Source organism: Pongo abelii, chromosome 6 (assembly GCF_028885655.2).
Source record: "Pongo abelii isolate AG06213 chromosome 6, NHGRI_mPonAbe1-v2.0_pri, whole genome shotgun sequence".
Taxonomy (NCBI): Eukaryota; Metazoa; Chordata; class Mammalia; order Primates; family Hominidae; genus Pongo; species Pongo abelii.
Window position 1 is genome coordinate 61,448,456 of NC_071991.2, and position 21,648 is coordinate 61,470,103.

Below are 21,648 nucleotides of genomic sequence, written 5' to 3' on the forward strand. Positions count from 1 at the left end.
CCTAATACTGAAACCAGAAAACAACATTACACAAAAAGAAAGCCACAAACCAATATACGTCATGAACATATATGTAAAAACCTTCCAAAAAATTAGAAAACTGAATCCAAAAATGTATGAAAAGAAACATAGTTGATGCTTGAACAACACAGGTTTGAACTGCACAGGTCCACTTACAAACAGATTTTTCTCAAAAAGTTACACAAGGTGTGCCTTCCTGGTACACCTTGTATAACTTATTGAGAAAAAAAAGTAAAAATTTTAATTTATTTTAAAATAATTTTAATTTTAACTTATTTTTAAATAAGTTAGTAAGTTAAATAATTTTAACTTATTTTAAAATTAAATAATATTAAGTTAAAATTATTTAACTTATTTATCCCTCCACCTCTTCCATCTCTGTCACCTGTGAGACAAGACCAACCCATGCTCTTCCTCCTCAGCCTACTCAACATGAAGACAATGAGGATTAAGACTTAATAAAACATAGATACATTTCTTCTTCCTTATGATTTTCTTAATAACATTTTCCCTTCTCTAGATTATTGTAAAGATACAGTATACAATAAATATAACACACAAAAACGTGTTTGTTAGAATAAATTATTTCAGAGAGGGGCTTCAAGATGACTCACTAGAGGCCACTGGTATTTGCCTCCTTCTGAAAAAAGAGCCAAAATAGCAAGTAGATAATCACACTTCAAATAGATCATCTAAGAGAGAAACGGGACTTCAACAGAGAGGTGACAGGAAACACATAAAGCAAGGAAGGAGAAAGAAGAGAAGCAGCCTTCTTGGCTGGGAGCCTGGACAGGCTCCTCAATGCATAGAAGGGGTAAATGAGAGACCCCAGTGGCCCATATTCTCACTGCAAACTCCTGCAATCCTAGCCACGAAAGGGACCTTTGATCCTCATGTGCTCTGAGACACAGAGAGCTGCCCAGAGACTACACAAGTATATTGCTCCATACAGGGAGCTCATGTTGGGTCCCATACATCCACCCCCCAATCCTAAGCAACTACAGCACGCTGCCATTTTGTGTGCCCAGCCCCAACTAGACTGCATCGTGGTCTAGGGCCCAACATCCCCTACAACTCCACAACCCTGGAGCAAAGCTGACATCTCCTGCCCACAGCCACCACTGCAGCTGGCTGCAAATACCCGCAAAGAGGTAGGAGCCACTGGCAGCAACCCTGTTCCCTACAGCAGAGGAACAGCCATACATCTTGATGGCCCTGAAGAAATGCTATCCTGCTTGCAGCCACCACCACTACTGGCTGCTGCTGCCACAGAATCAAAACACAAGCCACTGGCAGCCACTCTACCCCCAAGAAGGGCAACTATGCATTTTCACGGACCCAGAGGAAAGGCTACCCCATCCCACAACCACCATTGCTACTAGCTGCTGCCACACTTGAGGCCAAACTGCAAGCCACTGGCAGGAACCCCAACCTCACCAGCAGAAGGGCAGCCACGCATCTTCACATGATCCAAGGGAGGGCTACCCAACCCAGAACCTGAGACAATGCTAGCTGCTGCTGCCACCAGTGTCAAAGTGTGAGCCATTTACAGTGACCCTGCTGCCCTAAGAAGCAAAGCTGCTGCACATTTTCACACACCCGAAGGACAAACTTTCCCACCTGCAGCTGCTGCCCTTGCAAACTGCCACCACTGGAGCAAATGTAAGAGCAAAGTACATGTTCACCAGCCACCTCCATACATCTGCTGCCACTGAAAGCAACCTCACCCTCCCCAGTGACAGGGCTGCAAAGCAACCACTGCCACCCCCACTCAAGCATTCCACTGGAAACCTGGGCATCATCCTGCACCTGCCTACCACAATCAGAGTCTGCACTCACCACCTGGACCTGAGGACAGGTCCACTCTACCCAGCTCCATACCCCCTCTCACCAGTGTCTGAGCATACCACCCAAGGCCCTGGGTATCACCCAGCCCAGTCCACCATTGGTACCTGAACACTCCTCCCAAGGGCCCAAGGTCAGGCCTACCCAACCTGCCACTACCAACACAGCTGGCATCCACTTGCACATGCTACCTGTGGGCCTGACTGACCCACTCAGCACATCACAGCCAGCACTAACGCCAGTGTAGACCACTTGGAAAGCACAGGGTTGTCAAGCCATTGCTACTATCACCCACATCGTGCCCATTGCCTAAGAGCCCAAGAACACACTCACCTGTCTGGCCCACCACTGCTGCTACTAGCACCCAAGCAAGACTCCTGGAAACCCAAGCATTGGCCAACCTGGGCTCTCTAACAGTAGTGCCAGCATGTGCTGTCCTGGAAACCAAGGACAGGCGTACTTGGCCTGGCATTGCCACCATTGGGGTCTGAGGACTGGCAAACCTGGCATTCCTATACCCAGCAAAACTTCTCCACAGCCCCCACTAACAACCACACCCTAAGCCATTGAGGAAATCACAAACACCACCGACTATTCACATCCAAAGGAATCATACAAAGACTATACTACTGCATGAACCCAGAATTAAAGCCAAAGTGCCCTACCCAACCAACACCATAGGTACATCTTCAGGAAAAGATCCTCCCCTAAAAAATTATTTCCAAAAAATTGGAAGAAGCAACTGTTACACCCAATGCACAAATATCAATGTAACAAAAGAAACATGAGAACACAAGAAAATATAACTCCAAAGGAAGTTAGTTATTCTCTACCAACAGATCATAATCAAAAAGAAATTTCAAAATTCCAGATGAAAAATTCAAAATACTGATTTTAAAGAAGTTCAGTGAGATAAAAGATAATTCTGAAAAATAATATAAAGAAATCAGAAAAAAAATTCAGGTTATAAATGAAAAATTTACCAAATAGGTATCATTAAAAAAAAAAGAAATCCTAGAACTAAAGGATTCACTGAATGAAATACAAAATACATTCTAAAGCTTCAACAATATACTAGATCTAGGCCTGGCATGATGGCTCACGCCTGTAATCCCAGCACTTTGGGAGGCTGAGGCAGGAGGATCACTTGAGCTCAGGTGTTGAGAAGAGCCTGGTCAACATAACAAGACCTCATCTCTAATAAAAATTTAAAATATTAGCTCAGCATGGTGGCATGCACCTGTAGTCCCAGCTACTCAGGAAGCTGAGGCAGGAGAACTGATTGAGCACAGAAGTTGGAGGCTGCAGTGAGCTGTGATTGTGCCACTGCACTCCATCCTGGGCAACAAAACAAAACCCTGCCTCAAAACAAAACAAACAACAACAAAAATATACTAGATCAAACAGAAGAAAGAATTTCAGAACTTGAAGACAAGACTTTTGAACTAATCCAGTAAATCAAAAATTTAAAAAAAGAACAAAAAATGAAAAAAGCCTACAAGGCATATGAGACACCATACTGCAAACAAATATTTGAATTTTCAATGTCACAGAAAAAGAGAAAAAAGGGATCAAAAACTTCTTATATTTAATAAAATAATAGCTGAAAACTTCCCAAGTCTAGAAAGAGATTTAGACATTCAAATAAAAGAAGTTCAGAGATGCCCAAACAGATAAAATTCGTAAAGGTCTTCTCCACAGCATATTACAGTCAAACTGTCAAAAGTCAAAGACAAAGATATTTCTAAAAACAGAAGGAAAAAGGCGTGTCATCAATTATAAGGAAACTCCCATCAGACTAACTGCAAATTTCTCAGTAAAATCCTTACAGGAGAGAATGAAACAATATATTCAAAGCACTGAAAGGAAACTGCTAGTCAAGAATACTACATCCAGCAAAGTTGTATTTCATGAATGAAGAAGTAGTAGTCTTTCCCAGGCAAGCAAAAGCTGAGGGAATTCATCAGCACTAGACCATCCCTACAAGAGATGCTTAAGGGAGGGCAATACACAATCTGTGATCATAAAAACACATGAAAGTTCAAAACCCAGCTGGGCGCGGTGGCTCACACCTGTAATCCCAGCACTTTGGGAGGCCGAGGTGGGCAGATCACCTGAGGTCAGGAGTTCAAGACCAGCCTGGCCAACATGGTGAAACCCCACCTCTTCTATAAAGTACAAAAATTAACTGGGCATGGTGGCAGGTGCTTATAATCCCAGCTACTCAGGGGGCTGAAGTAGGAGAACTGCTTGAACTTGGGAGGTGGAGGTTGCAGAGAGCCACGACCGTGCCATTGCACTCCAGCCTGGGCAACAGAGCAAGACTCTGTCTCAAAGAAAAAAAAGTATAAAACCCACAGAGTAAAGCAAACACACAAGTAAAAACAAGAAAGGAATCAAATGTTCCCACTACAGAAACACACCAAACCACAATGACAAACAATGAGTGAAAGAGAAAATAATCAAGATGACCAACTAGTAGATAGTGTGTGCCTTTTCCACAGGGAAGAATCAGAATGGTAAGTAGACACATTTTGAACAGACTGTCTAAGAACGAACATTTGGATTCACCAGAGAAGAGAGAGAAAGCCCCAGAAGTAAGAAAGGAGAGGGTTTGAGGAAGCATGCCTAGCCAGAAACCAGCTGAGAGCTGGGAAAGGCTACTGTATGCAGGGAAACAGTAAGAGAAAAATCTCCAGAGCTCTGAAACAAGCATTTACAACATTGGCTATAGGAGAAACCCTCGATCCACTAGGGCCTCGCACCTCACATATGGAGCTGCCTAAAGATCACACAAAGACATTGTTCCAGAAAAGGAATCCACACAGAATGCCACAGGCACCCAAGTCTGGAGCAGCCTCAGCAGGGAGCCACTTCAAGAGTTTAGATACCAGGAACCTATAGACATGGCTGCAGCCACTGTACTGCTGCAAAAAAGGAGAGGGAGAACAAGCATGCCCATGCACCCCCAGGAGGATAGTTGTCACCCTGCTACAAGCTGCTGTTGAGACTGAGACATAAGTAGATCACACTCCCTACACCTTCTTGCTCACGCTGCTTGGCTGGGTGGTGACTCATTCTCTCTAGCCCCATGCTCAAGGCACCATTTTCTGAGTTCAATGCTGGGCTGAGTCCTGCCCTTGGCCTGAGTTTGGGCTGACATGGCCCCAGTCACTGCCCAGCAAAGGACCAACAGTGAAACCAGGCTACCCCACACATATCTATAGAATACCCACCGCCCTGCAATGGGCTGCTGTGAAACTGAAACACAAGCAGACTACACTTCCCACAGCTTTTTGCCCATGCTGCTCACCTAGGTGGTGCCCCAGTATCCCAGGGCACAGGCCAAAAGTGTCACTCTGAGAGTTTAATTCTGAGCTGTGGCCCAACTTTCGCCTGACTTTTTAGGCTGACATGACTGCAGCTGCTGCCCAGCCAAGAAGGGGCAGAAAAGCCAGGCTCTCCTATGCACACCTGGGACAACACCCAAAGCTCTGCTATAGGCTGCTGTGAGACTTAGACTTGAGTAGAACACACTCCCCACTGCTTCATATCCACACCGCTCACCTGAAAGGGGCCCCACCCTCTCTAGTTACAATCCTACAGATGGCACCCTTATGACAGTTTAGAGACATTGTTTGATGCCTGGCAGCAGTAGCCACAGCAGACATTCTAGTCTCTGGTCAGAGACTGGGGCACCTGCTCTGGAACAAAGGAGTCTCTTTGTTACCTGTGTCCCTGAAATTACTGGTAGAGCTTGATACTAGGTGAAATATCTGATTAATGATAGTTTGATCAGCCAATCTTGATGAGGGTGATGCAGGTTACATGAGTGTATACATACGTCAAAATTCATCAAGTTCTACACAGTATTCGTGCATTTTTACTATATGTAAATGATATTCTCAATATAGCATTAGAAAATAAAATTAATATTTCCTAACCCTATCCATTAGACATTCTATAACTTAGAAGCAAAGACTAAAGCAATAGCTATATACATCCCTAGCACCCAAAGTCTGGTATCGAAATACCTCTTGCCACTAAAAAGAACCATAGCTTGGAGAAATAAATTTTCCAGGATTAGGGTAGGAAATGCAGATGAGTATGGAACATCTTGTGACACCAGAAAACAAGGAAGCTATCAGACTACTGGAATCACATCAAAAGGACAGAGCAACAACTTAAAGAGACTTCTAAAGAGTGTAAGATGGGCATCAAAAAGAATAATGGCTGCAGTGAATTAAAACACTCAAATATGTTTAAAATTCGTTAGTTCATAATAATACTTAAGGAGAATAAATAACCCTTGCTAGTCAACACTGGACAATCCTAGGGAATAAACTTATTTTTCTGAAAACATGTACATATAAAGGGAATGAATAAAGTATTTATCTTGCCTTTACCGAACAAACTAGGCTTCAGTGTGACCAAATAGTTGAAATTTTCCAGCTAAGAAATACAGCACCTGGCCAAAAAAAATGGTGAGTTAATGTCCTTTGCAGGGACATGGATGAAGCTGGAAACCATCATTCTCAGCAAACTATTGCAAGGACAAAAAAACCAAACACCGCATGTTCTCACTCATAGGTGGGAACTGAACAATGAGAACACATGGACACAGGAAGGGGAACATTACACACCAGGGACTGTTGTGGGGTGGGGGGAGGGGGGAGGTATAGCATTAGGAGATACACCTAATGCTAAATGACGAGTTAATGGGTGCAGCACACCAACATGGCACATGTATACATATGTAACAAACCTGCACGTCATGGACATGTACCCTAAAACTTAAATAATAATAATAATAAAAAAAAAAGAAATACAGCACTTGATGAAAACATGGTTGCAGACAACAATCATCGACGGCTGCAAAAATCATTAGGTCACAGATTAATGAAAAACTTAATAATGGTGATTTATCCATTATGAATATCATCTGTTATGATGTCAAAAGGACACAGCAGCTAATTTAAAAACACTTCAAAGGGGATAATGTGTGCACCAAAAAGAAAAAAAAAATGGCTTCAGTGGATTAAAACATGTCAAATGTGTTTAAAATTCATTAATTTAGCAAGGCATGGTGGCTCGCCTGTAGTCCCAGCAACTCTGGAGCCAAAAGAGGAAGGATTGCTTGAGACCAGCCTGGGCAACATAGCAAACCCCGACTGTACAGAAAATACAATTCCATGCTTGTGGACAGGAATAATCAATACCATGAAAATGGCCATACTGCCCAAAGTAATTGATAGATTCAATTCTATTCCCATCAAACTACTATTGACTTTCTTCACAGAACTAGAAAAAACTACTTTAAATTTCATATGGAACCAAAAAGAGCCCGTATAGCCAAGACAATCCTAAGCAAAAAGAACAAACCTGGAGACATCACGCTATCTGACTTCAAACTATACTACAAGGCTACAGTAACCAAAACAGCATGGTACTGGTACCAAAATAGATATAAATATCAATGGAACAGAACAAAGGCCTCAGAAATAACACCACACATCTACAACCATCTGATCTTCAACAAACCTGACAAAAACAAGCAATGGGGAAAGGATTCCCTATTTAATAAACAGTGTTGGGAAAACTGGCTAGCCATATGCAGAAAACTGAAACTGGACCCCTTCCTTACACCTTATACAAAAATTAACTCAAGATGGATTAAAGACTTAAATGTAAAACCCCAAACAGTAAAAACCCTAGAAGAAAGCCTAGGCAATACCATTCAGGACATAGGCATGGGCAAAGACTTCATGACTAAAACACCAAAAGCAATGGCAACAAAAGCCAAAATAGACAAATGGGATCTAATTAAACTAAAGAGCTTCTGCACAGCAAAAGAAACTATCATCAGAGTGTACAGGCAACCTACAGAATGGGAGAAAATTTTTGCAATCTATCCATCTGACAAAGGGCTAATATCCAGAATCTACAAGGAACTTAAAACAAATTTATAAGAAAAAAACACCATCAAAAAGTGGGCAAAGGATATGAACAGGCACTTCTCAAAAGAAGACATTTATGCGGCCAAAAAACATATGAAAAAAAGCCCATCATCACCGGTCATTAGAGAAATGCAAATCAAAACCACAATGAGATACCATCTCACTCCAGTTATAATGGTGATCATTAAAAAGTCAGGAAACAACAGATGCTGGAGAGGATGTGGAGAAATAGGAACACTTCTACACTGTTGGTGGGAGTGTGAATTAGTTCAACCATTGCGGAAGACAGTGTGGCAATTCCTCAAAGATCTAGAACAAGAAATACCATTTGACCCAGCAATCCCATTACTGGGTATAATCCTTTGGGTATCCAAAGGATTATAAATCATTCTACTATAAAGACATATGCACACATATGTTTACTGCAGCACTATTTACAATGGCAAAGACTTGGAACCAACCCAAATGCCCATCAATGATAGACTGGATAAAGAAAATGTGGCCTGGGCACAGTGGCTCATGCCTGTAATCCCAGCACTTTGGGAGGCAGAGGTGGGTGGATCACCTGAGGAGTTCGAAACCAGCCTGGCCAACATGGTGAAACCCCGTCTCTACTAAAAATACAAAAATTAGCCAGGCATGGTGGCGGGTGCCTGTAATGCCAGCTATCAGGAGGCTGAGGCAGGAGAATTGCTTGAACCTGGGAAGCAGAGATTGCAGTAAGCCAAGATCATGCCATTGGGGATATAAATAAGGCAAGTTTGAGTTTAAAAAAAAAAAAGAAAAGAAAACACAAAAACTAGCCAGGAATGGGGCACACACCTATAGTCCGAGCTAGGCAGGAGACTAAAGTGAGTGGACTGCTTGAGTCCGGGAGGCAGAAGTTGCAGTGAGCAGAAATTACACCACTGCACTCCAGCCTAAGCAACAGAGCAAGACTGTCTCAAAACAAACAAACAAACAAACAAAACCAAAATACTCTGAATGAGATTTGGGGAGCTTTTGAGTTGATAAACACATCCATGACCTGGGAGGGTGGCACACTCAGAAAGGGCATGGAAGCTCTGTACCTCCTGCCCCAGTACCTTGCCTTATGCATATCTTCCATTTATTTGGCTGTTTCTGAGTTATATCCTTAATAATAAAACTGTAAGTATAGCACTTCTGTGAGTTCTGTGAGTACTTCTAGTGAATTATCTAACCTGAGGGAGAGTCATGCGAAACCCCGAATTTATAGTGGGGGGGTAGATATGCAAGTAGCCTGGGGACCCCATTTGTGGCTGGCATCTAAAGTAGAGGCAGCTTTATGGAACTGAGTCCTTAACTTGTAGGGTATATGCTAAGTACAGGTAATGTAGTGTCAGAATGGAGCTGAATTATTAGACACCCAGTTGGTGTCAGAGAATTGGAGGAACTAGTGCAGGAACAACAGATTTGGTGTAAAACACACACACACACACACATACACACTTATCAACCACACTGTATCCCTGGGGGGGGGGGAATTTCTGAACTGGAATCTGAGCAAATCTGGAGACCTGATTACCATAAAAGAAGACACACGTGGAGATCAAGAATCCAGTTAAGCAACACAAGGATACAGATTAAAGCAATTTAAGAGAAATATCAACCAAAATGCAATGTATGTGCCTAACTGGGATCCTGATTGGAGAGACCTACAATCAACATGCCTACAATCATGTGGCATTCATGACACAATATGGCAAATTTGAATACTGCCTGGATATAAATAATATTAAGGAATTATTGTTTACTTTTAAGTATGAATAGTATTATTATTATGGTTTTTAAAGTCCTTTTCTATTAGTCATACATACTGAAGACTACGAAATAATATGAATGGGACTTCTAAAATAATCCAGGAAGTGTAAATTTTTAAAAAGATTGGCCATGTGTTATAATTGTAAAAACTGGGTGATGGGCACATGAGAACTAATTATTCAAGTCTCTCTCCTTTTAGAATATTTGAAAATTGCCTTAGTTGAAAAGTTTTTAGAACATAAAGGGAAATGTAAATGAGAAATTATTAAATTTTCAAACATCCAATGAAATCCAAAGATGATTAGTCTGGAGCATATGAAAAAAAATTCACCTATAAACAAATACAGGGATTAGCAAAGAAGGAGAGAATGATGGGGAAGGAAAGGAAAGTGACAGAAAAATAAATAGCAGCAGATGAGTACACAGATTTCCCAGTTGGACACTCTTCACCTTAAGCCACTGAACATACCTGCAGCTCCTGCGCAATCTGCTCTACTTTCAATTCTAACGCCTTATAACTTTCTAGAAGAGCGTCCTTCTCTGTTTTAAGTTTTTCATTTTCTTCAATCAGTTTCTGGTCCTGCTTAATTTTTTCCAGGCTGACGTTAGACCCTAAATTAAAGTCACCAACAGCCAAACTTTCCCTATAAAAACAAATTCATTTATTTTGAAAAACAAACTGTATAAGGCTGACACAGAAAACACATCTAAGTTATCTTGGTCCTTTTATACCCCAATATATCTGAAAGTTAATTTTGAAAACTAAAATATTTACCTAGTTCATAATATTAAAAAATAATTTAATGCAAACAAGATTTTATAACTGAAGTCATAATTCAATAATGCCTCTAATTCTCAAAGAAAATATATTCCAACTTCTTCATAGCACTACCAACTACAAAGTAAAAAGCATTTCTTTATTAGTTTTTTTCCAATCCCTCTTGTGAGCCCCCCGTGATCCCCCCATCCTGTGATCCCCTGTGATCCCCCCGTCCACCACCTCCCACCCCCATTTGACAGTTTAGCTCTTAAAGCACTGATGAGATCCCATTAAACAGCTATATCATCCAACATACAGCATCATGGCCTGGACCATGATATAGAAGAATGTTTTGATACATATAAATATCAAATCTGGATTTCTACTTCAAGTTGATGATTTAAAATTACCTAAAAAGTAAACTATTCGGAATGATCAAACTCCATCACAAGTTTTCACAAGAAGAGCGAGCCTCACTTTTATTAAAAAAGTAAAGGCAATTTCCTGAAACTCTTTAAAATATTCCTAAAGCCATAGGAAAAACTTCAAATCTTATCTGAAATTCTGACTTTGCCTGAATAATTCAGATTTAGGAGAAGATTTTTATTTTTGATAAGTGTATTCCAAATAGTTGGCATGAAAAGTTGGTATGTAAACTTTTAAATAATTCAGGAATTATTTTTCTTTCAAAATAGCTTTTAATGAAAATATCCCTGCTAAAGCAGAGAGGAATACATTTGAGAAAAATAGAAATATCAGCATCAGCCCTTAAAATCACTGACACAGTAAAGGATTCCAAAAGCATAAGCCTTAACTTCTATTCTACTACGACAGGGACCTCTACCATGAATTAGAAATTAGTGAAGACTAAATTCTTACTTTGGAAATGTTATAAGATTGCCTGCATCAGTTTCATCCTTCAAGTCAAGACTCATTTTCTCACTTAAGTGCCCCTTGGGCCTGCTGAAGTTTGACTGGTTTGATCTATGCCCCCACAAAGGAATGGGGCTTTTGAGGTTCCCAAGAACAAGTTGACCAGGATCCAATTTTTTTTCCTCACAGATGTCAGTTCTGGAAGTAAGTCTGCATTTCTCTGCAAATCCTTTCTTAAATACCTCTTCCCCTATATCCACACTGCCATACTCAGCCTGAGCAATAACTGTTCCATCTTCAGAGGTTGCTTTAATTCTCATTTTTATTTCCTTTTCAAAAATCAAGCTCCCCAAAAAGGTTGTGCCCTAAGAAAGAAGAAAACATAAACCAGCTACACCAACATGTTTCTCTTCCCTTATTTTGTTCCTACCCATTTTTTCCAAGCATCATATTTCTTCATTCTAAAATCTCTATATTACCTTGTTGTTGGCTATAATATGCAAATATGCATCTCCACATATATGAATGTATTCCAATTACACACTTGCTAAAATGAAGTAGAGCTAAATACTTGTATAGGCAGCCATATTTATAAATCTAAAAATGTATACTAAGTAAATATCCTAGAATAGTTTTTTTTTAACCCAGCAGATTACGTTGATTACTTTGGCCCCAACTAAATATAATGGTCTCCTGAAAAGCAATAGCACATAAAAATGAATCTCTGATATCTAGAAAATGTACTCGATTTTACAAAACTTTAAAAGTTTTAGAGGCAGAGTCAGGAACTCTGGTTTTAAAGTAAGACGAGCAGAAGCGAAAAAAACCACAAACCGAAAGCTCAAAATATGAACAAATTCTTTAAAAATCAACAAACTGAAATTATAAAATGTGAGGTGTCACAAATACACATTCAAAACTTTTTTTTCTTCTTTTTTGAGACAGAATCTCACTCTGTCGCACAGGCTGGAGTGCAGTGGCACAATCTCGGCTCATTGCAACCTCCGCCTACCCGGTTCAAGCGATTCTCCTGCCTCAGCCTCCCCAGTCACTGGGACTACTGGCACATACCACACCTGCCTAATTTTTGTATTTTTAGTAGAGATGGGGTTTCACTGTGTCAGCTGAGCTGGTCTCAAACTCCTAACCTCAAGTGATCCGCCCACCTCAGCCTCCCAAAGTGCTGGGATTACAGGGGTGAGCCACCGCGCCTGGCCTTCTACATTCAAAACTCTCTTAAATAGACTTTTGCTTAAGAGGGCTACAACTGTACAACTGGCATATGAGAAATTAGGTGCTTGCTAACTTTGAGCTATTGAATATCTATCAACAGAACTAAGCAAAGATATACCTAAAATATATTTGGGATTGGAACATATTGAGACTTAATTGTAATAAGAACTTATCTACTCCTCCATAAAACTGTAATTACTAAAATTACTTCGACACAATCTAACTACTCTTCCCAAATCTCTCTAGGTTATTTTCCTGAATTTCACCCTGTGCATACTATAAAAGAAATTAAAAGTAAGTATTCTTTTTCGGAATATATAAAGCATAAATTTAAAACACAAAATGGGTAGGTACAGCTCAAATTTACTGGTTCACAACTTCCTTGAAATAGGGACATCATCTGATGAAACGTATCTCTCTTAGAAGGTGGAGCTGTATTTTTAGCTACATTCCCACTCTATAAATATGAAAACATAGTTTATGCAAACAAAGCAAACCAAATAGGACATCATACCTGTAATAATCAGACAAACAAGAGTGTAAAAAACACACTAAAAACCACAAAATACAAACCAGTCACATTTTTAAAAGAAATAGGGGGTGTGGGGAAGTCAAGGTCCAAGAAACCAAATAACATTTTTAAGAACTATTTTCTCTTCTTTAACTACACAGTAGTATAGAGGGTAAAAGTGAGACCGATGTAGGAATTCTTAACCTTTTTGTGGCCATGGGGCTCCTTTATCAGTCAGGTGAAATCTTTGGACTTTTTCTCAGAATGTTTTTAAATGTATGAAATACATAGGATTACAAAAAAAAATTATTTCATTGGGACACATTTATTTTTTATTTTTTTATTTTTTGAGTGAAGTCTGGCTTTGTCACCCAGGCGGGAGTGCAGTGGCGCTATCTCGGCTCACTGCAAGCTCCACCTCCCGGGTTCACATCATTCTCCTGCCTCAGCCTCCCAAGTAGCTGGGACTACAGGCGCCCACCACCATGACCAGCTAATTTTTTGTATTTTGTAGTAGAAATGGGGTTTCACCATGTTAGCCAGGATGGTCTCGATCTCCTGACCTCGTGATCCGCCCACCTCAGTCTCCCAAAGTGCTGGGATTACAGGCGTGAGCCACCACACCCAGCTGACACATTTATTTTAACAACAGGTTGAGGATACCTGGGCCTACAATGATGCATCTGAAGGGGCAGAGAACAAGACTCAAACTACATATGCTCAAGAATCACCAACTATCACTACCCAAAAAAAAAAGAAAGAAAGAATTTTTTAGATGGGGTCTTGCTATGTTTGCTCAAGCTGGTCTTGAACTCCTGGGCCCAAGCAATCCTCCCACTTCAGCCTCCTAAATAGCTGTGATTACAGGCACACATCCTGTGCCTAGCTGAAAAAATAATTTTTTAAATCCACAAAACAAGAAAATACTTTAGGTTAACAAAAACACAGGTTTTATAAATTTTTCAAGGCATAAAATTCCTATAAGAAAATACTTTAGGTTAACAAAAACACAGGTTTTATAAATTTTTCAAGGCATAAAATTCAGAAATACACACATTATATCAAGAGGTTTGAATTCACCAAGAATATCAATTAAATAACAAATACGGTCCAGAAGTTATCACCAATCAAATGGGATCAAGTAGGCAAAGCTAACAACCTCAAAATATAACTAACTGAAATATATGTTAGGATTTTAATCAATTAGATGTAGTTTTCCAGTTAACCTCTTTCACATAAAAACCCTTGGTTTCAACTCTTATTATCAAAAGTCTATCTAAAATTCAAGAACAACTTCTGCCCCTAGGAAGTCTTTGAAAATTATTGCTGGTATATGTGGAATTATTAATATTTCAAGAAACCCTGTCTTTGGGCAATATGCGAATTCAAATGGAAATAACCTATTTTCTACAAAAGTTTCAATTACCTAAAGCTGAATGTTCTAAAGGTCCATTACTCCTTGCATAGAATTTTTATGCGGAAATCTAATTTTAGATTTCTCTCTGAATTCAAATTCATTTTAGTTACAGTCACCAATCACAATTAGTATGAAGTGGTTCAAACAGATTCTCCCTGAATCATATATAATCATAAACACAGAACCTTGACCTTGAAATAAAATCTGAGTCTTCCTCAGTTCCAACTAACAAAAAGAATGACAGAGTATATGATACATGGGTGTTTTAATACTACACTTTACCAAAAATATGTATGTTTTCTCTTTATATATATATAATACATATAAACATTTAATTTTTATCATAAGAAATATATTTTCCACTAACCCTTATGAGCTGGAGATATATACCTGCACTTAAAAAATATATTTAGGTATTTAAAAGGTATAAAACTTAACTTTTTTCTTTTTTTTTGAGACAGGGTCTCACAGCCTTGACCCCTCAAGCTCAAGCAATCCTCCCACCTCAGCCTCCTGAGTAGCTGGGACTACAGGCATGTGCCACCATGCCCAGCTAATTTTTTTGTATTTTTTATACAGACAGGGTTTTGTCATGTTGCCCAGGCTGGTCTCACACTCCTGGACTCAAGCCATCCACCCACCTCAGCCTCCCAAAGTGCTGGGCTTATAGGCATGAGCCACCACACTGGGCAAAACTTAACTTTTTAAAATAAATCTGATCATTGGTTTAGAACATAAGGCTTTCAATCATTAAAAAAGATGAATGTCACTTTTTAGAAATATATTTCATTCTGTTTTCCAAACTGGTAAGCTTCATTCAGAAACAAGAAAGGATCACTTGCTTTCTACTTTAGTCCCCTGAATTCTGCCTGTATCTATTAGAAAACAAGCTAAAAGGCCTTTAAATTGTTAAACACAAATTCCAAGCTCTAGCTCTCATTCCCTTACTCTACATATAATTTTTAAAGTCAGGCATGTAGGAATAGTAATGTAACATTCTCTTGATCTTCAGCAAACTACCATTCTGAGTATCAATTCTGACTGTGCTGTAGCATAGCATGAAAGTGTTAGTTAAAAAAATGTGAAGGAATTTCAGTGCCCAGGACACCTTCTGGAAAAGGGGAAGGAGGGAGGTACTTGTGTTGTTACTGAATCCCTACTGTTCATCTATTTATTCAAATGCTAGATAAACTAATGCTCATCTAACACCTACCTGGCAGGGAAATTAGGCACAGAAAAGTGAATACTTATCTCTACCAAACTCACTAAGCTTGTAGGGGAAGAAAAAATTACAACTTTATAGGCTTTATATATGGAATGACTAAAACACCACAGAGGACCGGGTAAGTGGGTATTATTAGCAAAGACTTCATATAGAAGATTAGAGTTGAGCTTTGGGCTGAGAATTAATAACTAAACACGGACTTTCTAAGCAGAGCTATTCAAGAATAGCTCATTTTTTTCCAGAAAACATTGTGTGCCAATTAGCTTAACTCTAATCAATGATCTTTTTACTGAACTAAGCATCCAAATACAAATGTTTGGCCGGGTGGCTCATGCCTGTAATCCCAGCACTTTGGAAGGCACAGACGGGGGGATCTCTTGAGGTCAGGAGTTCAAGACCAGCCTGGCCAATATGGTGAAACCCCATCTCTACTAAAAATACAAAAATTAACCAGGCGTGGTGGCGGGTGCCTGTAATTCCAGCTATCAGGAGACTGAGGCAGGAGAATTGCTTGAATCCAAGAGGCGGAGGTTGCAGTGAGCCGAGATCATGCCATTGCACTCCAGCCTGGGCAACAAAGCAAGACTTCATCCCCCCACCTAAAAAAAAAATATATATATATACACATTTATATATATATATATATATATATAAATGTTTATATACAGTACCATATATAAAGAACCTTTAAAACACACAAAAACATTCTCAGCTGCAGTTTATTAATTCAGTTCTAAAATTAACTTTTTTAAATATCTTTTTCCCCCTTGATTCATGTGTGTTTCAATCAACATAAATCTGTGCATTTTACTATGAAAAGAACAATAGACTTGAGTTCTAGGCCTAGCTCTTCCCTAATTAGCTTCACGACTTGAAGTCATTTAATTATTCCAGACTACAATTTCCCTATATGTAAAACAAAGTGAGAGCAGATAATATTCTAAGGTCTGTAAACAAGATTTTAGAGTTTTATGCATGCAAGAAATCCAAAACAAGCCTCCCCAACCTTGGTCAAAGCATTTATATTAAAGAAGAAAGTAACAAACTTTAGATTTTAAACCAGAAACTTGGGGTGTAATTTTATAATATCTATATTTCATGTTTATGAAAGCCTGAGTTTCATGTACAGAAATGTTTTTTATAAGTAACTACATAGCAGACAAAACTATACCCAACACACCTACAAGATTCTCAAAGGAAAATAGAGGCAATTTTAATTAATTTTAATTAATTAAATTTTAATTAATTTCTTTATAATGCTTACAATGATTAAACTGTTTTCCACATGACCTACTTGAGCTGCTATTATAAATCAGAATTACAAACCTGATTACTTTGCAATGTAATATCTCTCACCAGCATTACCATTTACCAAAAGAATCATCTTTGTATAACAGATTTTAAAAGAGGTAGGATTCCTGTAAGACTACCCCTGAAATTATCGAAATGTCTTCCAGAATTAGGTTACCAACCCAAAATTCAATGGAAAGGAATATAAACTAGAATCCACATAAGCAAAACATTCACTGCCAATTATTACATCGGACAGTATGAGCCTCTGCCAAAATGATACAATCTGATTAATTATAACCCCATTAATTTCAAATTTGTGGTATTTATGGCCAGGACTAGGTAAAGATCACTTTTATTTAATAAATACTTTCCCAAAACAATTACAGAAATAACTGCATTCATTATTTTCTCCATCATATAAGAGACTATCCTTGGCTGGGTGCAGTGGCTCATGCTTGTAATCCCAGCACTTTGGGAGGCCAAGGTGGGCGGATCACCTGGGGTCAGGAGTTCGAGACCAGCCTGGCCAACACGGTAAAACCCTGACTCTACCAAAAATACAAAAATTAGCTGGACGTGGTGGCACAGGCCTGTAATCCAGCTATTTGCGAGGCTGAGGGAGAAGAACTGCTTGAACCTGGGAGGCAGAGGTTGCAGTGAGCCGAGATCACGCTACTGCACTCCAGCCTGGGCAACAGAGTCAGCCTCTGACTCAAAAAAAAAACAAAAAGAGACTATCCTTTTAAACATTTACATCAGAAGAAACTATTTACATATATATGTGTATGTCATTCTTATCTGTTCAATGTTTACCTAGCAAAGATGAGCATTAAATATACAATTGCTTTCTAATTATAATTCCTATTTTTCACTAATTTATACGGACTTTTATATTAAAGTAAGATTTAACTATACCTACATTTTGTTTCAAGCACATAGTTTTACTTTCATTAGCAAAAATATTTAAAATCCGTGACTTGCCTGATCAAACTGGGTAACTTCTTGATTAGAAGGAATGTGTAGTCCCCAAAGTTTATACTTTTTGGCAACACTAGAAAACTGCAGCTCCAAAGGAATTTCAACTATATCAGATCGATTTAGAATTTCAGTATTTCCATAGTCAATGTACCTCACCAGACACTGGAAAAAATAAGAGACAAATACGAATACTGACCCCAGATTAAATATTTCCAAAGAAACCACCAATTTGCTGCTCTCTGTTAATGACCTGTATATCAAAATAGCATTCTTATCTCAAAATGACAAAATACATTCAGAAATAGATCTCTAATAATATCTTCAAAATAAAAAAAAATCCACAGTCCATGAAATTACAGTGATTTCTTTACTTGTTACTAGTTAAATTCCAATAGTACCATTTCTCATTAGGGTGCTTTTTGTTTTTAGACAATTGATATTTTAAATAAACATCAGCCTATGAAGCTTACAGCTCTCTCCTGTTTCTCCTAATGTTAAAATCAATCGACATTCAATTCAATTTCAAGTTGGAAAGAATAAAATCTGAAAAGAAAGGCAAAGTTATCAAACTTCCTTTGATACAATTAAACTCACTCCAGGTAGACCATGTAAACTAATCAGATTCACCACCCTGACCTCCAGCTCTACATCTGTTTAAAAAGTAAAAAAGAAAAATAGTTATTACAAGGTCAAACATCATGCTGCCCTTTAATTTAAAAAATTAAAGCCAATTGAAAAGCAAATGTAAAATATCATCTCCAGTTGTCAAATTATGGGAGAGAGGTCAATTAGAAAGTTCCATTCCACTAAAATAAACCATTATCTATGACAGCAAAAAATGAAATTTTTTTAAACCAAGCTATTCAGAATATTAATCAAATTGTTACATCTTATTACACCAAAGAAAATATTTATGAAACATAAATATTTTTAATTTTTTCTCTTTTATCCTTAACCACTTTCCCAGGTTCAGTAAAAACATACATATTATAATTTAAGTACAGAAAGCAGGTGTAGAAAAAACACCAAAGGAAATCTTACAGAGGTGCTTTCACACAGCCTGCAATATGCAACTGCCACCAAACAGCTATTCAGAATTCTGTCTCCCTAAATCCTCTTAAAAATCCTCCACAAATTCACAATGTAAAAAAAAAAAAGCTTAACACAAAGAAAACTCACCACATTTAACCCAGGCATAAGAAAGTGGCAAGCCAATCGTTATTATTAACAATATTCACATCAACTAAATAAAAGATATACCTAACTTCAGAAGGATCAATCAAAATGTTCTTCTCCTACTTATAAAGCTTAATAAAATCAACATTTAAAAGTTACTCATTATCAAGAACCAAATATAATTATTAAGATCTGAGGTAGGCTGGGCACAGTGGCTCACTCCTGTAATCCCAGCACTTTTGGAGGCTGAGGCGGACGGATCACCTGAGGTCAGAAGTTCGACCAGCCTGACCAACATGGTGAAACCCCGTCTCTACTAAAAATACAAAAATTAGCCAATGTGTTGGTGGGCGCCTGTAATCCCAGCTACTTGGGAGGCTGAGGCAGGAGAATAGCTTGAACCTAGGAGGCAGAGGTTGCAGTGAGCCAAGATCGTACCACTGCACTCCAGCCTGGGCGAAAGAGAAAGACTCCATCTCAAAAAAAAAAAAAAAAAAAAAAAAGAACTGAGGTAAAAAGAACTAGTCACCAAAAATAACCTACATATTATATAATCTATTCTTGAATAATCTGAGGTGATTATAAAACAACATGTTTTTTAGCAATTAATTTCTTCTGTTTTAATCACTGAACCAGGTATCAGTACTATGAATAAGCAATGAAGTGCTAAATAAGCATCAAATTTTGGAACCACAATAAATATTTCTTAAAGCAAAAAAAAACTGAACACTTAATTTCCTGCCTTTTCAACGCTGATGATTTTCAGTACTTTGCATCTGTACCAACACTGATCTTCAGAAAATAATCCACCATAAATCTACAAAGAGAAAAGAAAGCAAAATTACTTGGCATTTAAAGCATGCTGAAAAGATCAGAATAAAGGTTAGCATTTAAGCTCTTCCTATATGTCAATAAGTACTTTATATATAACTCATTTAATTCTCACAATCCTATGAGGCAGGTACTTTGTATATGCCACTATGTATCCAAAGACATAAACTAGTAAACTGCAGAACCAAGATTCAAACTTCTGACTTCAGAGTTCATTATGCTATTCTGCATCTCCAAAATGAGGAGGGAGGGGTATAAAAAGTAAAAAAAAAAAAATTTTAAGGCACAAGCATCAAACACTTAAAATCACACTATTATAATATCTGAGGCGATAATTGGTATAATTTTTTTTAACATAAACATGGCAAGTACATGCCACATAAGTCTAACTTGCAACTATAGTGGAATTCATATTTCCTACCAACCAAGAAAGATTTCATACTTTTTACTTTACGTATAAGGACATTAGTCCTATTAAGTAGATAAAACTAAATTAGATAATATCTTTAATACTGAACTTTATATTTCAATTGAATGATGTTTAATAAAAGAATAAAGAGAAAATTTACGTACTTTCAATCATTTTCTTTTCTTTTTTTTTTTTGAGACAGGGTCTCATTCTGTCGCCAGGCCTGGAGTGCAGTGGAGCAGTCACGGCTCTCTGCTGACTCGACCTCCCCAAGCTCAGGTGATCCTCCCACCTCAGTCCCCAGGGTAGCTGGGAACATGGGCACGCACCACCACGCCTGGGCTAATTTTTGTATTTTTTTTCTTTTTTTTTTTTTGGAGAGGCAAGGTCCTGCTGACTCGACCTCCCCAAGCTCAGGTGATCCTCCCACCTCAGTCCTCAGGGTAGCTGGGAACATGGGCACGCACCACCATGCCTGGGCTAATTTTTTTTTTTTTTTTTTTTTTTTTTTTTGATAGAGGCAAGGTCTCACCATGTTGCCCAGGCTGGCTTTCATTTTCTCGAACTTCAAAGTAGCCTTAGCACTACTGGCACTTGGGACCAGATGAGTGTGCGTTGAGTGGCAGAGTGGGGCTGTCCTCTGTCCTGTACATTGTAAGATGTTTACCAACATCCCTTCTGGCCTCTACACACTAGTTGCCAATAGCACCACTTCCAGTTGTGACACGCAAAAATGTCTCCAAACACCATCAAATGCCTCCTGAAGGTGTCTATGATTTAGATGGATATCATTTGGATATCATCCACCAAATCTCATGTTAAAATCTGATTCCCAATGTTGGAGGGGGGCTTGGTAGGAGGTGACTGGATAGTAGAGGCAGATGCCTAAAAATGGCTTGGTGCCATTCTCATGGAAGTGAATGAGTTTTCACACATAGTTCCTAAGAGAACTGGTTGTTGAAAAGAGCCTGGCACCTCTTCCTCCCTTTGCTTCCTCTCTCACCATGTAATCTACAGACACTGGCTCCTCTTCACCTTCTAATATTTGTGGAAGCACCCTGAGTCCCTTGTTAGAGTTGTATAAAAAGCAGAAAGACTTTTTTTTAGAAGACACAAGCATCAAACACTTAAAATCATACTATTTTAATGTCTGAAGACATAATTGGTATAATTTTTTTAAAACATAAACATGCGAAGTACATGCCACTTAAGTCTAACTCTCAACTATACTATGTTGGACTATGCTTTTTGTACAGTCTACAGAACCATGAACCAAATAAACCTCTTTTCTTTATAAATTACCCAGTCTCAGGTATTTCTTTACAGTAACAAAAATG

At 38.6% G+C, this 21,648-nt stretch overlaps 1 protein-coding gene across 2 annotated transcripts in view; it reads right to left on the reverse strand.

Annotated features, from left to right (window-relative positions):
* The window catches only part of STK31 (serine/threonine kinase 31), a 142,464-nt gene that overhangs the window by 94,987 nt on the left and 25,829 nt on the right, over window positions 1-21,648 (reverse strand). For both annotated transcript variants that reach the window (XM_054559383.2, XM_009242947.4), the window contains exons 5-8: window positions 19,814-19,888; window positions 17,899-18,057; window positions 11,245-11,603; window positions 10,075-10,249 (exon numbers count right to left, since the gene is read on the reverse strand). In XM_054559383.2, coding sequence (XP_054415358.1) covers window positions 10,075-10,249; window positions 11,245-11,603; window positions 17,899-18,057; window positions 19,814-19,888 — 768 coding nt within the window. The remainder of the gene's footprint in view (window positions 1-10,074; window positions 10,250-11,244; window positions 11,604-17,898; window positions 18,058-19,813; window positions 19,889-21,648) is intronic.